The sequence below is a fragment of the Eretmochelys imbricata genome, chromosome 3 (assembly GCF_965152235.1).
Source record: "Eretmochelys imbricata isolate rEreImb1 chromosome 3, rEreImb1.hap1, whole genome shotgun sequence".
Taxonomy (NCBI): domain Eukaryota; kingdom Metazoa; phylum Chordata; order Testudines; family Cheloniidae; genus Eretmochelys; species Eretmochelys imbricata.
In genome coordinates, this window is record NC_135574.1 from 68433872 (window position 1) to 68455768 (window position 21897).

The window sequence follows — 21897 nt, forward strand, 5'->3', positions numbered from 1 at the left end:
CCCGCACTCTGTTTCTGGACTTCTGCCTGCATTATCTTTTTACTCCTGAAGCTTGTTCCTTTGTTCTTGTTTTGTTTTTATCAGGGAGTGTTTTAGGCTTTAAGTTTAATGAACGTTAAGTGTACCTACCCCTTCCCCCCGCACACACTCCTCCTGTAAACTCCCTCGCAGACCAATGGGCTGGTAGAAAGGTTTAACTGAACCCTCAAGGCAATGATAAGGAAAGTGGTAAGTCGAGACGGGAAGGATAGGGACACCCTACTACCCTACAATCCGGGAGGTACCTCAAGCCTCAACTGGGTTTTCCCCCTTTGAATTACTAGATGGATGCCACCCCCATGGCATACTAGATATTGCAAAAGAAATGTGGGAAGAGGAACCCAATGAGGGGAGAAATATAATTGACCATGTGTTGCAGATGTGAGAACGGATAGCCCGGGTCACCCCTATTGTATGGGAACATTTGGAAAAGGCGCAGGAGGCCCAGCGAACCCATTACAATTGCCAGGCAAAAGTCCGACAGTTCCAACCAGGGGATTGGGTGATGGTGTTGGTACCCATGGCAGAAAGCAAGCTTTTGGCCCAATGGCAGGGGCCCTATGAGGTGGCTGAACCCATGGGGGAAGTAACCTATAAGGTGCGGCAGCCAGGACACAGGAAACAAGAACAAATTTATCACATTAACCTCTTAAAGCCTTGGCACCAACGAGAGGTGTGTGTAGTGGCCAAGAGACCCTGATCCAGGGAAATAATATGCAGGAGCAGATCAGGATATCCACTGATCTGACACCAAACCAGAAAAAGGAGATAACTGAGAAGATCAACCGATACCAGGACGTGTTTTCAACCAAACCAGGCTGGACCACCGAAGCATATCACCACATTATCACAGATCCTGGGGCAAAGGTAACTTTAAGGCCCTATCGGGTCCCAGCAGCAAAAAGGGAGGAGATCAAGGCAGAGGTAAAAAGGATGTTGGAGCTGGGAGTCATTGAAGAGTCCCACAGTCAGTGGTCAAGCCCGATTGTGTTGGTGCCCAAACCCGATGGCACCACTAGGTTTTGTAATGACTTTCGCTGGCTGAATGAGATATCCAAATTCGATGTATACCCCATATCGGTGAGTTAGTTGACTGCCTGGGCAATGCCCAATTTTTGACCACCCTTGATTTAACAAAGAGATACTAGGACAGATTCCCCTTGCCAAAGATGCGAAAGAAAAGACGGCATTCTCTACACCAGAGGGTCTGTTTCAGTATACTGTTCTTCCTTTTGGACTGCTTGGGGCACCTGCCACCTTCCAGTGTCTTATGGACAAGCTCCTGCGGCCCCATACCAGTTATGCAGGGGCATACGTGGATGATGTGATTATTCACATCTCCAACTGGGAAACCCACTTAGGAAAGGTGGAAGCGGTTCTGGACACGCTAAGACAGGCTGGCCTCACAGCCAACCCCGCCAAGTGTGCTATAGGGCTAGCCGAGGCTAAATACCTTGGCTACATTGTAGGAAGGGGCATGGTCAAGCCCCAACTAAACAAACTAGAGGCTATCCAAAATTGGCCCTGGCCGAATTGGAAAAAGCAAGTCCAGGCATTCCTGGGTGTGGTGGGGTACTACCGACGATTTATTCCCCCTTTTGCTACCAGAGTGAGTCCCCTGACAGAGCTGATAAAAGCCCAGGGTCCAGACATGGTGAAGTGGACAGATGCCACAGAGAAAGCATTCATGGATCTATAGACAGCCCTCTGCAGTAACCCCGTGCTTATAGCCCCAGACTTCAACAAAGAATTCATTTTACAAACAGATGCATCTGAAGTAGGATTGGCAGCTGTCCTATCGCAGATGGTCAGAGATGAACACCACCCAATCCTCTAACTCAGCAGGAAACTCCTCCCGAGAGAGCAGAAGTATGCCGTGGTTGAAAGACAGTGCCTACCTGTGAAATGGGCCATGGAAACACTGCGTTATTACCTTCTGGGACGACAGTTTACCCTTGTGTCTGACCATGCACCCCTCCAGTGGATGCAGCGAAATAAAGAGAAGAACATAAGGATAACCAGATGGTTCCTGTCCCTACAACCTTTCCAATTCACCATATAACAGCGGGCTGGAAGCCACCATGGCAATGCAGATGCCTTGTCACGAGTACACTGCATGACGTCCCAAGTTGCCCAACCCCGCAGTGTTAAGCGGGGGGGTGGGAGGGAGGATATGTGACAGGGTCGGGCCAGATGACTACAGGAGAGTAATAGAAGGCAGATATATTAGCCCCAGGTTAAGTAGGTCCCTTTTCCCTGGGTAAGGTAACAGGGAAGGTTCCAGAACAATCAGGAACCTTCTGGAGACAATTAAGACAGGCTGATTAGAATACCTGCAGCCAATCAAGAAGCTGCTAGAATCAATTAAGGCAGGCTAATCAGGGCACCTGTGTTTTAAAAAGGAGCTCACTTCAGTTTGTGGTGTGCGTGTGAGGAGCTGGGAGCAAGAGGCACTAGGAGCTGAGAGTTAGAACGCGGACTGTTGGAGGACTGAGGAGTACAAGCATTATCAGACACCAGGAGGAAGGAAGGTCCTATAGTGAGGATAAAGAAGATGTTGGGAGGAGGCCATGGGGAAGTAGCCCAGGGAGTTGTTGCTGTCGCACAGCTGTTCCAGGAGGCACTCTAGACAGCTGCATTCCACAGGGCTCTGAGCTGGAACCCGGAGTAGAGGGCAGCCAGGGTTCCCCCCAAACCTCCCAACTCCTGGTCAGACACAGGAAGAGTCAACCTGGACTGTGGATTCAGAAAAATGGCCAAGCTGAGGGCTGCCGTGAAGCTCCAAGGCGAGCAAATCACTTGGTGGTGGCAGCAATACCGTCCAAGGACAAGGAAGGGAATTTGTGCCCTGGGGAAGTTTTTAACCCAAGCTGGTAGAAATAAGCTTAGGGGGTCTTTCATGCGGGTCCCCATGTCTGTACCCCAGAGTTCAGAGTGGGGAGGGAACCCTGACATGCAAGTTTCAACTAATATTCCAAAAAGGTACAATACTAGAGAGGCACTATTCTGCCTCAGGGAATGCTATCATCTAGATCAGGGGCGGGCAAACTTTTTGGGCCCGAGGGCCACATCGTGGTTCCAAAACTGTATGGAGGGCTGGGTAGGGAAGGCTGTGCCTCCCCAAACAGCCTGGCCCCCACCCCGTATCTGCCCCCTCCCACTTCCTGCCCCCTGACTGCCCCCCTCAGAATTCCCCACCCATCCAACCCCCCCTGCTCCTTGTCCCCTGACTGCCCCCTCCCGGGAACCCCCCACCCCTAACCGCCCTCCTGGGACCCCACCACCTACCCAACCCCCCCTACTCCCTGTCTTCCCCACCCCCTATCCACACCCCCGCCCCCTGACAGGCCCCCAGGGACTCCCATGCCTATCCAACCCACCCCGTTCCCCGTCCCCTGACGGGTCCCCCCCAGAATCTCCGCCCCATCCAGCCACCCCCTGGTCCCTGACTGCCTCCCAGGATCCCTGCCCATTATCCAACCCCCGCACTCCTCGCCCCCTTACCTTGCTGCTCAGAGCAGCATGGCTGGAGCCAGCCATGCTGCCGCGCTGCCCGGCAGGAGCTCACAGCTCTGCTGCCCAGAGCACTGGCGGCACGGTGAGCTGAGGCTGTGGGGAAGGGGGGACAGCAGGGGAGGGGCTGGGGGCTAGCCTCCCCGGCCGGGAGCTCAAGGTCTGGGCAGGATGTGGCCCGCGGCCTGTAGTTTGCCCACCTCTGATCTAGATGCTAGATACAATGGGAATGTTGGTCTGTGAAGAACTTTTTGTCAAGAGAGATGTGCACATTCAAAAAACGTTGAGGCAACTAACTATTCCAACCACACCAACAATCTGGGATACAGAAACCAGCCAACAAGTCTGCAGCAAACTAGAAATGGAACCAAGATTGGTCAAGGATGAGGAGCAATGATGTATAAGTTTGATAAACTTACCTATGCGAACTATAAAACATACAAAATAAGTCCATTATATGCCTTTAGGACCAAACATATTATATGTTTATCTTCCTTTTTTTCTGTAACAAACCCATTCCTGAACCACCAGGAGGTGCACATGCTTAAATTGGGTAACCAAGTATCCACAATGGTGTGAAACCCTGTCATTGTTCATTACCTCACCCTGTTTCTTCACTATCTCCCCTTTCTTCCCTGGCAACTCTCACTCACTATGTCATATTCTTGTATTGTAAACTCTTTGGTTTGATTGTGGTATGCAGAGTTTGAGCTTCTATGCCTTGGCAGTGGTAAAAACTATAAACCCCACCACAATATGCATGAAAGTCTGACCAGTAGATCTGTTTCATGTGGTGGAGAACTCAATTAATCTTGGCTGGTGCCAATGGGAATCAAGCTCAAAACTGTACATTCGTTGCAAAAGAGACTGAATTGGATCTGAACCATGTTATGGTAGTAGAACTGTGCCTGGGAGTAGCATCTGTTTCCTTGTTAGGTTTTGACCAATTTTGTTCACATGAGCTCTATATGTGACAGAAGAACTGTCGTCAAACAAGCTGCCAAATGGACCCTTTCTCTTGTGGCTAGTTAAAGTCAGCAGGGAGCTACTGAATGTTGGAATGTTTATCAGTAGAGAGGGTTATCGGCTCCAGAGTAGGCGCAATGTGCTAGCTTCACTCATGTAGTCATTTTCTAGCCCTTGTTTGAGAAACCATCAACAGTTTTCCCAACTAATGCCCTGTCTCTTTCTCCTTTTTCTTGGAAAGGATTATGTAAGCCGTGGCAAAATAACTCTGGCATCATCTGTAGACATCTTATTTTGCTGAACCAGTCAATCAGACTTCAGGTCTGGATATGGTACTTAGACTGCAGTATTAGTTGATCTCTTAAATATGGACAAAGGTCAGGTGTGCATGCTGATGTTGTTTAATCAGTCAGGAACATTTTATGCCATTGATCACGAGGTGATGCCTGTGGACCATGGCAGGGATGAATGGATTTGTACCTGGATGGCTCTGTTCTTCCCTTTAAAGGTCATCCAAGAAGGTAGTTTGAGGCAACTACTATTTGCAGGAAGACCTCTGTTGTGTGGGATTCTGCAAGGTTTTATTGCCTCTCTTGTTCAATATATATTTGAACATGCTGAGGAAGAATGAGGCAGTGTGGGCTGCAATATAGGGTTCTGGCCAGTAATTTGCCCAGAGTGGAGTTGCAGTTTAATTTACTTTCTCTCCCAACATCCACTAATGCTGCTCTTTAAAGTTCAGTAAAGCTACAATGAGTGGCTACTTAGAGATGTAGTTCAAACTACCACTTCATCCTACACAAATCACTGAGCAAGAGACTGCTGTAGGACACCCAATAGCCCTCACATGTGCACAAATTTCCCAAAAGTAGATTTAACACTTTGATCATCTTTCCAGTAAGATGGGACCACAGAACATGTGGATACAAAATGTGAATATCACATCTCTATTTCCAAAATATACTTTTTCTTCATAACTGTCGTCTTGTTCTATGAAAATGAACTGCTCCATTTTGATCAAAATAGTATTTATTATGCAAACTCTTAATAACTACTCTTAAAATAAATAATCTTGTTTTAAAATAGCAGTAGTTAATCTTCACTGAAATGGTAATTTAATGTGTTAAGAGCCCAAAGTGAAACTGGTCATTAACTGAATAGTGAAGACTGCCAGAAGATTCATTATTGCTTAATAATGGAGAACATAGTGTACTGAATTATTTGTTTTAATCCCAGAATCTACTGGGGATTGAACTAAAAAAAAACTTTCAATCCTAAAAAATGTTTTGTGATCTTATTTTCTTAAAACATTGCAAGATATCTTGTGTAAACATATGCTGTATTTCAAAACTCATTTTAACTTAAAACTATGAGACTTTTACTTTAAAAGGAAAATATATATGGAAATGTATCATGAAAATACTTATTCCATAAGCATTACTCAGGGCAGTTCATAAAATGACTACTGCATACGCTGTTGTATTCAATTTAATTACTCCTTATTGGAACAAAATTTCTATGGTAATAGCATTGTTTAAGATTACTAACAACATTATAATATTAAGGGATTCTGGAAAACTCAAATGGTAATTATAAATGACTTCACTAAATTATTTTATCTAGTTGATCATGATATCCAATCACAGAAGTCTTCTTAGTTTCATCTAGTTTGTGAGACTTTAAGAGATATTTAATGGACAAGAGAGAAAGCTGCAAATCACTGAATTCCTTCAAGGCTCAATTCATAGCCTTTTCACTTTCCTAGAAGTTAATAGCATAAGCTGTTACTATTTAAACAGCTTATATATATATATATGTATGTAAATATACACACACACACAAAATATATCTAAAAGCAAAAACGTTTTATAACCCCTTTGAACAGATGCTAGAGTTATATGTTAGACTGAAATAATCTAATTTAAAAACAGAACTAAAATGCCATTGAGTACTTACCTTAAATTAAGCCCATTCCCTCAACATAACCTTAAAAAAAAGCAATACTTTGAAAAATAAATGGGAATTTTCATTACAATTGTTAATTTGATTTCCAAATTTTCAGTTCACTTATTTCCCTTCCTCAATTAAATGGCAGGCCATGCCAACCATCTGCACTAACTATCAAACATTCATCACATGCTTGCTTACTATAACAATATAGATATTAGCACTATCTTAATTCAGTTTGTCTGCTGTTAGGTTCTACAACATAACTTCCTTAAGATCAAGAAAGTCACTAACCAGATGAGCACAGGAATAAAAACTGCAAATCCTTAAAATTACTTGCTCCAGATGAAGATAGAATGCACCAAACTACTAAAGATATGGAAATCAAATTTATGCATAGAAATTTCTATTGAGTTCACCAGATCAACCAACAACCCTGAAAAGAAAGAAACTATGTAGAATTAAGCTACAATAAAAAAGAAATTAACATTGGATAACAGCCTTAAGAACCCTATATCTAAATGTTATGCTCAGAGAGGCAAAGCATGAAGCCTGTAATGTCTCAGAAATCTCATGGGAGACCAAACCACTAGAAGGAAAAACTGCAGAGAGTTTCTCCTTGTTCCAGGCAGGGGAGCCCTTCATTTCCTTCTGTGATGCTTCTGATGTACCTGATACCAGATTTGATAGATTTAGAAGAGTCAAGGAGGGTATACTTTACGTTCCTTCTATATAATGAATTCCAATAGGAAGTTCAGAAGCCAGAAATTGAATTCTATGTACAAGATAAGGATCTAACAACTATAGAACATGACTTCCTTTCAATGGATGCATAGGTGCTAGAACTACGGCTGCTGGGGGCGGCACTTCCAGCTTGAAGTGGTTTCCATCATATACAGGGTTTACAGTTTGCTTCAACAGCTCTCAGCATTCCCACTACACAAATTGTTCCAGCACCACTAAATGGATGTCAGACTAAAGATTGGAAGGGGAATCTCTTGATTAAGATAAAAAAGGATAAGTCATTCAGACCAAAGAAGGGAACCATCTTATGAGTCACTTGTATTAATGAAAGAAAGATAGCATCGTAACATCATCAGCTCATACACTCTGCAGACTGAGGACATCACCACAAAGAAAATCTTGAGGAAAAAAAGAATCCCAGAGCTATGAACAGGATAATCACAATCTTCAGAGGATCAAGTTAAGGCTCCAAGAGAGAAAAATGCTCTTCGTTAGGCCTTGATGTAGGAAGCAGTCCTTACAAAATCAACAACAAGGTAAAAGGATCCTAAAGGACTTGATCTCTAATAAAAGAATACAAAGAATTTTATGAGCACATTCCGACTTCTCTTTTCTTGGAAAAAGGCATGTAAAGAGGCAAGGCATGTTTGTAACAGACCACGCATTGATTTTTCAAATTACTGAGGGGCATTGTCAGGTATAAGATAACACACACTTCTCCTTACTTTTCTTTTTATACTTTTTCTACCCTGAGTTGTGTAATTTGATAAGTGGCAGGGATGTAGGTCACAATCTACACCATCTCTCAGAGTGTCATGCTTCAAAATTAATTAGTGGGACACTGGTCATGGGTGTCACAGACTGTTATAGTGAAGCATTTTAGTGGTTGGTGGGGAAACTGGGAGAAAAGAGGGAACTTTCTTCACTGGCTTTCTCCAAACAGGTCCAATAAAAGATATTTCCTCACGCACCCTCTCCAATATCCTGGGACCAATACAGCTACAAAGCCACTGAAACAAGAATCTTTACAGATAAAGAATAATTGGGGGTGGAGGAGAGGCTTTTGTTAACTCAAAAGGTAAATAAATCTAGAGAGGTTAATTCTTTCATTTCTTGAAAAGCAGACATGATTTCTGGAAAAAGATAAACGGTCATCTGCTAGGGCAGGTCTACTCTACGGGGCTAAGTCGACCTAAGTTACACAAATCCAGCTGCATGAATAACGTAGCTGGAGTCGACTTATGTCGATGGACGAAACTGTCCTGTTGACTTACCTCATGCTTCTCGTTCTGGTGGAGTACCGGAGTCAATGGGATAGCGATCGGCGGTTGATTTAGCAGGTCTTCACTAGACTAAATAGCTAAATCGACCCCTGGTGGATTGATAGCCCCGCGTGGATCCCCCAGTAAGTGGAGACAAGCCCCTAGAGTACTTCCATACCACAGTAATCGGGATGGAAACACCTGGAATACATGGTACTGTTCAAATTTCTTCCTGAAGTCACTTGATTCTCTCAGAATTTGTGCTCTCTTCATGAATTTATAAGATACAGTACACTGCAGTATATGCAGAGGTATCCTTTGTATTTTAGTGTGATCGCAGAACAAAGTAAAATAAAAAAATAATAATACTTACTCTTGTCTTGGCAATCTGGAAACAATTTTATAATGAATTTTAAAAAGTAGTAACTTGGGACAACCAAGTTTGATTTGGGAGCAGCAGACAGCTCCTCCTTTCTTTAAATGCTGATATAATGAGTAATTGATAAATATAGATGAAAGATTTTAACTAATCCATCATAATGATATTTCTTTATATCAGCTTGTGTACCCATCTGCTGCAAACATACACATTTCACTATAACAGTCTATGAATACCAAGTAAGATAATACTATAAGGGAGAATGCAATAGCCAACATATTCCAGCTCGTAAGGTAGCTTACATACTGTAGTAGGAAGAAAGCTTGAGACATAAACCCTGGTATTAGAGGCCTGGTATAAGACAGGACCTGCTTAAAGAATTTGGCAAGAATAGGGCTGATATTGTGGAAATATATTGTGGCAGAGCTCCAACCTTGTTCCTGTGGGTTCCGCGCTTCCAGGTGGTTTATGCTAGCCTCAGAGGCTCACTGTGACCCTCCACATAGCCCTTCTCTCTCTGGGGCCAGGGTACAGTTTACTGAGCCCTTTTCATCATAAGCCAACAAGAAGGTTGGTGTGAGAACTCCCACAGTCTGTTGTCCCTACGGGCTTTTTCCAGAACAGTTTAGCCTCCTGTCCTGACAGGGGCCTGTCTTCCCCTCCCAGGAGATTTTTCTGTAGAGGTGGGTTGGGGGGAGACTGGGCCCGCCCTCTACTCGGGTTCTGGCCCAGGGACCCTAATGGTAGCAGCTGTTCACAGCTGACCTTTCACTGCCAGAGTTGCTACATTTCCCTGGGCCACTTCCCCGCTTCTCTCTCTTAACGCCTTCTTCACCCTTACCTTAGGGCTCCCTTCCCAGTGGCTTGAGGATGTCTTCATTACCCAGCCCTTCAGCTGCACTTCCTCTCCTCTGGCTCCCTGGCTCTCTTTGGCCTGACCGGAGTGAGCCCTTTTATATTATCAGAGGGGCCTTAATTAGAGTCAGGTGTTCACATTAGCTTAACAGCTTCAACTGACTCTTTGCAGGCTAATTGGAGTCATGTGTCCACTCTAGCCTGGAGCAGCCCCTGCTCTGGTCAGTCAGGGAACAGAAAACTGCTTATCCAATGGCCAGTATATCTGCCTTGTACTACTCTGCTGTACCCAATTGGCCTGGGTCTATCACAATACATTTTTAAGACGTGCTAGTTACAGAGTGCTTAAACAAACACATTTTGATATTAAGTGGTACCAGAACATCTCAATATTAAGGATGGTATAAAAACATTTTTGAAGGATAACAGGAACACACTGACCCCTTTTAAAAGATAAAGTTAGGATGACTGTACGTAATAGAGATGTTTTAATCAAGCCAACATGTACAAGATGATGGGTGATAACTAGTGACATCAGGGGGCAGTAACTAACTATGTGAAATGGGCAGTAGTAACTTGCTTGTATTGGGGTATAAAGAGGTATCTCAGAGGGAGTATCTTTGGCCAGCTTAGGGAGCAGTGGAAAGTCACACCACTGACTGTGCTGCGTCCACTGTCACAAGCATACACGTCTCAGTATCCTCGTAGAGTCTGCCAGGTGCTATTACCGTGCTTCGTCAACAATAAAGCTGGCCGGGTGCCTTCACTGAAAACTGAGTCTGTGGATTTATCGGGAAGTTAATTGAGGTCTGCTATCTCTGCAGAGCTGGGACAGCACACTGAATGAACACACACGCAGCCAACATCTGACCACACAGACAAAAGATGGCAAGCTTCCATTATTTACATTTAATATAGCAAAAGATAAGGCCGTTTCAGTAAAGAAATCTTCCACATACTTTATTTCCCATTTTAATTTGTTAAAGAAACTATGAAACCAACAAAATACCACAGAGACCCAGCAGCCTTTGGGGGAAATGTGGACTACTATAAGATGGGTGCCCAACTGGTTAAAGACCCTACTCAAAGAGTAGTTATCAATGGTTCGCAGACAAACTGAGAAGGGCATATCTAACGGGATCCTGCAGGGATCAATCCTAGGTCTGGTATTATTCAATAATTTCATTAACGATTTGGATAATGGAGTGGAACGTATGGTTATATAATTTGCAGAGGACACCAATTTGCAGATGGCATAGGTTGCAAGCACTTTGGAGGACAGGATTAGAATTCATAATGACCTTAACAAATTACAGAATTGGTCTGAAGTCAACAAAATTAAATTCAGTACATACAAGTGCAAAGTACCTCACTTAGGAAGATAAAATCAATTGCAAAACTACAAAATGGGGAATAACTGGATAGGTCGTAGTACTTCTGAAAAGGATCTGGGGATTATAGTGGATGACAAATTGAACATGAGCCAGCAACGTGATGCAGTTGCAAAAAAGGCAAATATCATTCTGGGGTGCCTTAACAGGAGTGTCATATGTAAGACACAGGAGGTAACTGTCCCGCTCTACTCAGCACTAGTGAGGCCTCAGCTGGAGTAATGCATCCAATTCTAGGTGTCACACTCGGGGAAAGATTTGGACAAATTGTAGAGAGTCCACAGGAGAGTAACAAAAATTATGAAAGGTTTAGAGAATCTGACTTACTAGGAAAGGTTAAAAAAAACTGGGTATGATTAGTCTTGAGAAAAGAAAACTGAGGGGAGACCTGATAACAGTCTTCAAATATATTAAGGGATGTTATAAAGAGGATGTGATCAATCGTTCTTCATGTCCACAGAAGGCAGGACAAGAAGTAATGGGCTTAATCTGTAGCAAGGGAAATTTAGGTGAGATATTCGGAAAAACTTTCTAACTATAAGGGTAGTTAAAGACTGGAATAGACTTCCAAGGGAGTTTTTAAGAACAGGTTAAACATCTGCCAGGAATGATATAGACTTACTTGGTCCTGCCACAGAACAGGGGGCTGGACTAGGTGACCTCTTGAATTTATGATTCTATAACCATACACATTCTGTCACTCACTTAAATGGGAATTTTACCTGCACAAAGATTGCAGGATCAGGCTTTAAGGATCAAATCAGAACTAAACATTGATCATTACTATGTACTACTAACCTGAAAAAAGTCTTTCAGTTGTCTGACTTAAGGAACAAGCCCAAATATTTAGCCTAAATTGTCTTGCTCTCGTATGTTTCAATCAGACATTTTACACTGCTTTAATATAGCAGTTGGTAGATCGACTGGAGAATGGTTTATAAATATGTTTTACTAACTTACATCATATTTTAAGTAGACATTTTGCTTGACACTACTTATATTAAATATAGAATGCTTATGAATAGCATGACACTTTTGGTGCTGACAGGATCAAAGGCAGATTTCCATTTGGAATAATGAAATAATTATTTATTCTTAAAGGACACAGCAATGATTTTTTGGCAAATAGCAATTAGAAGCAGTAAAACTATAGTTTAGCTGATAAATATGATCATTAAGTCATAAAAGACTTTTCAGAAACTGTGCAATCCATTACAATAAAGTGTAATAATGGTGTGGAAATAATCTGTGCTTTCCACTGTAATGTCCTCCCTCTCAAAAATGACTTGAAAGATTAAGAAGTTCAAAAGGTAGTTTTGTTTGAAATGTCGCTGACAAGTAACCTAAAAAAAAAAAATCAATATTTTGTTTCTGGGTAATTAACCCAGAATCAAAATTAATCAAAACATGATGCAAGAAAACACTGAACTTCTCTGACAGCTAAATATATAAATGTCATTGGAAATAACCCCAGAAAACAACAAAAAACCAAGGAAATTACATTATTTTTCATTTATTTTTCTTGAAATTATATTGATTCCTTCAAAAGTATTTTGAAATATCAAGACTATAATCATACAAGTGTTTAATAACTTTCAAGTAAACCAAAAGTCATACCTTAATTTGTGCAAAAGGTCTGTCAAAACTTCCAACATAAAGAAGACCAACATTCTGGGTAAGTAATCTAAAAAAAGAAAACATAATTTAAGACATTGTTTGTAACTAAATACATGTCACTGTAACCATCTTTATTGTCATACTGCAGAACTGGTATTGAAAATGAGATAAAACAGAAGTTAACAGTTTGTAGGATAAATTAAGGAGAAAGGACACACATTAAAGATGGAGCACCATATCTTGTGAATTGGTAATTTATATTTCTTCTGTAAGAAGTGCTCCAATAAAGTCATTTCACAATACCTTTAGTGCCCGGCCACATGCAAGAATGGCAGGGTACACATCATTTCCATCTAGTATGGCTCTTTAGAGTAACAGAATCAACAAAATTGCAACTTTAAAACAACAAAGACAAACAGATTCACCATTCAAAGCAGCGAGTCTAACAGATTCAAAATAGTATCAGATGAGCAACTGTAATATTATACAAAGTGATATAACTGAAATGAACCAAAGTGACTTATCACAATGTAATAACAGAAAATCTGAAAGAAACTCTGCTGTCATTTAATGGCTTAATAAATAATTAACATACCATACATCACTCAAAATCATTTCAAGATATTCTGTTTAATCTTTTAAGCCACCATATACCACCAAACATTTAGCTAGAAATAGGGTAAAGTGGCTCCAAAAAGTTTGTGTACCCCTGAAAACAAAATTATTTTGATTCCTGAAGCAAGGACAGATGCTATACAGGACCTCAAGAGGCCAATGTTACTAAGAAGTTCTGGAGCTCCGAGTGCCAGGCAGTGCAATTCCCTGAAATACAAGTGTATAGTTGCTCTCAGTGAAAAGCACACAGCTGACAGCAATGGATTAATGTACCACTCACACTACTGGGTCATATTCAGTTGTGAAAAATCAAGTTTGGAATGTAGATCTCCAAAGTGAAAAAGCTAGTGTGCTGGTCAGATGGTTCCAAGGAGAGAGAGGCACATTTAGTAAATATTTAACCATTTCTAAAATAGAATAAAAGCATCGAAGGCTTGTCAATAGAGTGGTTAAGTAGTAGTGCCTAAAGGATTAGTAGTAAGCAAAAAAGGGAAATACTTCCCACAATAAGGGTTCAAGGGATATCACTATGTTCTGGAAGAGATACACAACAGCAGCAAAGTGTGTTTTAAAGGAATTTCAGAAAGACACTATTTCAGCACTTGTCATTTCAGAATGTTTTATAAAGTTATAGGAAGTAGTTGTGCCTATGTTACACTGCTATTTTCTCCACACCAGAATACAGAACCATTGCAGGTGAGAGTCTTTATGATTCTTTCAATTGGTATTAGAGAATGTCTACAGAAGCTCATGATTAACCTTTCCAAAGAAACATGCAATACATGCAAGTGTAGTAAAAGGTTTGTTGGAATAAATTGAAGTTTAACAGCCCTATCTACATAGTTTATTTTACTAATACTAGTTTGTTCCAACATCTGTAAAACATAGTGTACGCACTTGCCTTATTTATTTATTGAGACTAATGACACAGAATTACAGGGTTATTACCACTCCGTCAATATTAGCTACTTTGCTTGAAAAAGTGTTTCATTCCTTATCATCTTTTTATCTATATTCTCATACTGCCTTAATTCAGAATCGATTGCCATGAGATTTAAAAAAAAAAAAAAAAATCAACAATCACCTCTTTGTCTAGCCTTGTAAATAATCAGCTTTTGTCTAGGGAATGGTATATTGTCTCTGTAGATATCTTAGAAGCATTTGATTTAGTGGATTAATATGGCTAAAGGAACAAACTTTAGTGCTAACTAAAAAAATAATTAAGTCACGTCCCAAAAATTTAATCTCCAATTATATTCAATTGTATTAAATGTAAACAAAATGACCATTATATTGGCTTAAAGATCTAATTTCTCCTTTTGATTTTTTTAAAATTCCCTTGTGTCTTTCATTTGTCAACTACATGCATCTAACTATGAGGAAACAGAAACATTCTTAAACTTAAAAAGAAATGGAGTACTTGTGGCACCTTAGAGACTAACCAATTTATTTGAGCATGAGCTTTCGTGAGCTACAGCTCACTTCATCAGATGCATACTGTGGAAACTGCAGCAGACTTTATATATACACAGAGAATATGAAACAATACCTCCTCCCACCCCACTGTCCTGCTGGTAATAGCTTATCTAAAGTAATCGTCAGGTTAGGCCATTGCCAGCACAAATCCAGGTTTTCTCACCCTCCACCCCCCCCCACAAATTCACTCTCCTGCTGGTGATAGCCCATCCAAAGTGACAACTCTTTACACAATGTGCATGATAATGAAGTTAGGCCATTTCCTGCACAAATCCAGGTTCTCTCACTCCCTCACCCCCCTCCAAAAACCCACCCCCATACACACACACAGACTCACTCTCCTGCTGGTAATAGCTCGTCCAAACTGACCACTCTCCAAGTTTAAATCCAAGTTAACCCAGAACATCTGGGGGGGGGGGGGGGTAGGAAAAAACAAGAGGAAATAGGCTACCTTGCATAATGACTTAGCCACTCCCAGTCTCTATTTAAGCCTAAATTAATAGTATCCAATTTGCAAATGAATTCCAATTCAGCAGTTTCTCGCTGGAGTCTGGATTTGAAGTTTTTTTGTTTTAAGATAGCGACCTTCATGTCTGTGATTGCGTGACCAGAGAGATTGAAGTGTTCTCCGACTGGTTTATGAATGTTATAATTCTTGACATCTGATTTGTGTCCATTTATTCTTTTACGTAGAGACTGTCCAGTTTGACCAATGTACATGGCAGAGGGGCATTGCTGGCACATGATGGCATAAATCACATTGGTGGATGTGCAGGTGAACGAGCCTCTGATAGTGTGGCTGATGTTATTAGGCCCTGTGATGGTGTCCCCTGAATAGATATGTGGGCACAATTGGCAACGGGCTTTGTTGCAAGGATAAGTTCCTGGGTTAGTGGTTCTGCTGTGTGGTATGTGGTTGTTGGTGAGTATTTGCTTCAGGTTGCGGGGCTGTCTGTAGGCAAGGACTGGCCTGTCTCCCAAGATTTGTGAGAGTGTTGGGTCATCCTTAATAATGATGTAGATCCTTAATAATGATGTAAATAATGTAGATCCTTAATAATGCGTTGGAGGGGTTTTAGTTGGGGGCTGAAGGTGACGGCTAGTGGCGTTCTGTTATTTTCTTTGTTAGGCCTGTCCTGTAGTAGGTAACTTCTGGGAACTCTTCTGGCTCTATCAATCTGTTTCTTTACTTCCGCAGGTGGGTACTGTAGTTGTAAGAAAGCTTGACAGAGATCTTGTAGGTGTTTGTCTCTGTCTGAGGGGTTGGAGCAAATGCGGTTGTATCGCAGAGCTTGGCTGTAGACGATGGATCGTGTGGTGTGGTCAGGGTGAAAGCTGGAGGCATGCAGGTAGGAATAGCGGTCAGTAGGTTTCCGGTATAGGGTGGTGTTTATGTGACCATTGTTTATTAGCACTGTAGTGTCCAGGAAGTTCAGCCACCAGGTTAGCCGTGACATTATCGGGGATAGTGTTCCTGACGGCTTGTAGTCCATCTTTGTGTGGAATGTTGGTGTAGAGGGCTTCTACATCCATAGTGGCCAGGATGGTGTTATCAGGAAGATCACCGATGGATTGAAGTTTCCTCAGGAAGTCAGTGGTGTCTCGAAGGTAGCTGGGAGTGCTGGTAGTGTAGGGCCTGAGGAGGGAGTCTACATAGCCATGCATTTAGCCGTATGGAGTGGAAATCTATCAACTGCATGAAAAAACTTGCACAGATACAGACAGACATCATCTTCCTTTCCAAATGCAAACAGATGGACATCGTACCAAAAGGACTGAAGGTAAAAAATCCATTACAATCTACATACCACACAGACTATGCTGACAGCTTGTGCCACACGCTCTCAAAGAAACTGCGGAATCACCTGATCAACATCCTCTACAGCAAACAGGGAAAGATTAAGAATGAGCTCTCAAAAATGGATACTCTCATAAAAAACCAACCTTCCACACAAACTTCCTCGTGGCTGGATTTTACTAAAACTAGACAAGCCATTTACAACGCACACTTTGCTTCTCTACAAAAGAAAAAGGACACTAAACTTTCTAAACTACTACATGCTACAAGGGGCCACAGCAATGGTTCCCTCAACCCACCTAGCAATATTGTTAACCTATCCAACTATACTCTCAGCCCAGCAGAAGCAGCTGTTCTATCTCGGGGCCTCTCCTTCTGCCCCTCCACCCCCATGAACATGATACAGTTCTGTGGTGACCTAGAATCCTATTTTCGACGTCTCCGACTCAAGGAATATTTCCAAAATACCTCTGAACAACATACTAATCCACAGAGGTCTCCCTACCAACACTACAGAAAGAAGGATTCTAGGTGGACTCCTCCTGAAGGTCGAAACAGCAGACTGGACTTCTACATAGAGTGCTTCCGCCGACGTGCACGGGCTGAAATTGTGGAAAAGCAGCATCACTTGCCCCATAACCTCAGCCATGCGGAACGCAATGCCATCCACAGCCTCAGAAACAACTCTGACATCATAATCAAAAAGGCTGACAAAGGAGGTGCTGTTGTCATCATGAATAGGTCGGAATATGAACAAGAGGCTGCTCGGCAGCTCTCCAACACGAGTTTCTACAAGCCATTACCCTATGATCCCACTGAGAGTTACCAAAAGCAACTACAGCATATGCTCAAGAAACTTCCTGAAAAAGCACAAGATCAAATCCGCACAGACACACCCCTGGAACCCCGACCTGGGATATTCTATCTACTACCCAAGATCCATAAACCTGGAACTCCTGGGCGCCCCATCATTTCAGGCATTGGCACCCTGACAGCAGGATTGTCTGGCTGTGTAGACTCCCTCCTCAGGCCCTACGCTACCAGCACTCCCAGCTACCTTCGAGACACCACTGACTTCCTGAGGAAACTTCAATCCATCGGTGATCTTCCTGATAACACCATCCTGGCCACTATGGATGTAGAAGCCCTCTACACCAACATTCCACACAAAGATGGACTACAAGCCGTCAGGAACACTATCCCCGATAATGTCACGGCTAACCTGGTGGCTGAACTTTGTGACTTTGTCCTTACCCATAACTATTTCACATTTGGGGACAATGTATACCTTCAGATCAGCGGCACTGCTATGGGTACCCGCATGGCCCCACAGTATGCCAACATTTTTATGGCTGATTTAGAACAACGCTTCCTCAGCTCTCGTCCCCTAAAGCCCCTACTCTACTTGCGCTATATTGATGACATCTTCATCATCTGGACCCATGGAAAAGAAGCCCTTGAGGAATTCCACCATGATTTCAACAATTTCCATCCCACCATCAACCTCAGCCTGGTCCAGTCCACACAAGAGATCCACTTCCTGGACACTACAGTGCTAATAAACAATGGTCACATAAACACCACCCTATACCGGAAACCTACTGACCGCTATTCCTACCTGCATGCCTCCAGCTTTCACCCTGACCACACCACACGATCCATCGTCTACAGCCAAGCTCTGCGATACAACCGCATTTGCTCCAACCCCTCAGACAGAGACAAACACCTACAAGATCTCTGTCAAGCTTTCTTACAACTACAGTACCCACCTGCGGAAGTAAAGAAACAGATTGATAGAGCCAGAAGAGTTCCCAGAAGTTACCTACTACAGGACAGGCCTAACAAAGAAAATAACAGAACGCCACTAGCCGTCACCTTCAGCCCCCAACTAAAACCCCTCCAACGCATTATTAAGGATCTACAACCTATCCTAAAGGATGACCCAACACTCTCACAAATCTTGGGAGACAGGCCAGTCCTTGCCTACAGACAGCCCCGCAACCTGAAGCAAATACTCACCAACAACCACATACCACACAACAGAACCACTAACCCAGGAACTTATCCTTGCAACAAAGCCCGTTGCCAATTGTGCCCACATATCTATTCAGGGGACACCATCACAGGGCCTAATAACATCAGCCACACTATCAGAGGCTCGTTCACCTGCACATCCACCAATGTGATTTATGCCATCATGTGCCAGCAATGCCCCTCTGCCATGTACATTGGTCAAACTGGACAGTCTCTACGTAAAAGAATAAATGGACACAAATCAGATGTCAAGAATTATAACATTCATAAACCAGTCGGAGAACACTTCAATCTCTCTGGTCACGCAATCACAGACATGAAGGTCGCTATCTTAAAACAAAAAAACTTCAAATCCAGACTCCAGCGAGAAACTGCTGAATTGGAATTCATTTGCAAATTGGATACTATTAATTTAGGCTTAAATAGAGACTGGGAGTGGCTAAGTCATTATGCAAGGTAGCCTATTTCCTCTTGTTTTTTCCTACCCCCCCCCCCCCCAGATGTTCTGGGTTAACTTGGATTTAAACTTGGAGAGTGGTCAGTTTGGACGAGCTATTACCAGCAGGAGAGTGAGTCTGTGTGTGTGTATGGGGGTGGGTTTTTGGAGGGGGGTGAGGGAGTGAGAGAACCTGGATTTGTGCAGGAAATGGCCTAACTTCATTATCATGCACATTGTGTAAAGAGTTGTCACTTTGGATGGGCTATCACCAGCAGGAGAGTGAATTTGTGGGGGGGGGTGGAGGGTGAGAAAACCTGGATTTGTGCTGGCAATGGCCTAACCTGACGATTACTTTAGATAAGCTATTACCAGCAGGACAGTGGGGTGGGAGGAGGTATTGTTTCATATTCTCTGTGTATATATAAAGTCTGCTGCAGTTTCCACAGTATGCATCTGATGAAGTGAGCTGTAGCTCACGAAAGCTCATGCTCAAATAAATTGGTTAGTCTCTAAGGTGCCACAAGTACTCCATTTCTTTTTGCGAATACAGACTAACACGGCTGTTACTCTGAATTCTTAAACTTAGTTAAACTTAGTAAATCAATTTAATACGGTATACAAATTAATATTCTACAAGAGTTGCTCTTAGGTTCTAGAAGAATTTGTTAGGGAAAGGAAAGTTTCTTTTAATTCTTCCTTGCTGGAAAAAAGATCACGCCCTTGGGTTCTTTAGTTTCCAAGATTCTCCTTCTTAGGTCATGTCTACACCACAAAATTTTGCTAACTTAAGTTACACTGGCATATAGCTACTGCAGTTAGTATATCACTTACGTGCATGCAGCACATACTCACCAGGAGTGCTTGTGTCGATGGACAATGCAGTGCATCATCGATAGGTATCCAGTGTACAATCCACCACCGTTCAGCACACTGTGTTTTGGGTAGTTTTGGCAATGCATGGTGAGGCAGAAACAACTCATGCAATGGTATTGGGAGCAAGGGATCAACTTCCCATAATGCAGTGTTCTCTATCCCATAATATTCACACATATTTTCAGTTTCCCACGAACCTGCATGGAACTTGTTGCTGTCCGACATCTCTTACAGAAGCTACTTGTCCATAGTTATCCAAGTGCTGATGAATCACCAGGGACGCTTCACTGACATCAACGTTGGCAGGTCAGGGAAGGTGCATGGCACTTGTATCTTTAAGAACACAGGACTGTTCAGAAAGCTACAAGCAGGGACCTTCTTTCTGACCAGCAGATTACCATTGGCAATGCTGAAATGCCAATAGTGATCATGGGGGCCCAGCCTACCCTTTACTCCCCTGCATAATGAAGCCATACACCATTCACCTCGACAACAGCAAGGAAAGATTCAAATACAGGCTCAATAGGTGCAGAATGACAGCTGCGTGTGCTTTTGGTAGATCGAAAGGGTGCTGACGTTGTTTACTAACCAGATTGGATAGTAGCGTGAAACATATCCCAGTTGTTATAGCTTCCTGTTGTGTCCTGCATAATATTTGTGAAACAAAAGGGGGAAAGTTGCAGTGGAAGTGGAGTGGCTGTCTGCTGAGTTTGAACAGCCAGACACAAGGGCTATCAGACGAACTCAGCAAGGAGTTATACAGCTTAGGGAGGTTTTGAAAGAGCACTTTAACAGCAAGCCACAATAATATGCTGAGGTGTACTGTGTTCAACACTGGGTGGCAGTTTGGGGGCCTATTAGGAATTGAGTAGTGCTTGATGCATATCTGTGCATATATCAATGACAGTGCAGCTGTTAATGTTGGAGAGTTGCTGTACATTTATGATGACTACGTTTGGCACTGATCCAATGGGTACTGAGTGTACAAGACCACTACTTTCATTGCCAACAGGCACTATACATCATACGTTGTAAACTAATAAAGATGAATAACTTTCAAAACAAAAGTGTTTTATTCACTAACAAAAACAGATCCAAAAATCATCTGAAGAACTTAAAACTAAATACATTTTACCTTAATTTTTTTTAATGAGTAAACCAGAGGACAGAACATTGATGTTTATTGTAGCAACAACATACATCAGCCGTGGCTTTCAGGTCAGCGTAGGTGAAGCTATGGATGTCCATAATTTCCCCCAATGTGGGGTGGTAGGGGTAGCTGTGGTGGCCCTGAGGCAATGAGGAATGCTGGTGGAGGGATAAGGGGAGTGTAGGGAGGCACTATGCTTCAGTTATCCACAGGCTACAATGAGAGTTGAGCCTGGAGGTCCACAAGAGTTTGCAGAATCTGAGATTGCTGCTGTAGAAGCCCCATTATGTCCTGGTGCATCTCCCTTTCCTTCTCCTGCTGCATCTTTTTTCTGTCTGCTCTTTCCATCTCCATACAATCTGCAACATTCACTCTCCAAGCCCTCTGGTCAAGGTCTGATGCAGCACTGGCTTCGAGGATCTTGAAGAGCATGTCCTCCGTGTCCTTTTTTCCCCCTCCTCCTTATCTGGGTCAGTAGTTCTTCTGGTATGGAGGGGGTCGCCATCAAGGCCACAACAGCCACAGCTAGAGATAAAACACACAAAGGTACCATTGTCAGTACAGTAGGAGCAGAAAGCAAAATTTAAGATTCAGAACTCCTCCCTTCCCTTGGCTCCCCTAAATATTAAACAAGACAAGCTGATTGACACTTCTGCTTTGGAGTTCCTGATCCTCTGTGCCACTCTCAGCTCAAAACATGATATGACCCACCACGGGTTAGGGAAATCAGGAGGGCATTGCTCAGTTGCATGAAGCTGAGTATAGGGCAATGGCACTGAATACTGCCACCAATTTCCAC

At 42.7% G+C, this 21897-nt stretch overlaps 1 protein-coding gene across 1 annotated transcript in view; it reads right to left on the reverse strand.

Annotated features, from left to right (window-relative positions):
• Positions 1–21897, reverse strand: part of RNGTT (RNA guanylyltransferase and 5'-phosphatase) — a 441453-nt gene that overhangs the window by 54007 nt on the left and 365549 nt on the right. Inside the window, exon 14 of the mRNA XM_077812806.1 lies at positions 12714–12780. Within this exon, the coding sequence (XP_077668932.1) occupies positions 12714–12780 (67 nt within the window). The remainder of the gene's footprint in view (positions 1–12713; positions 12781–21897) is intronic.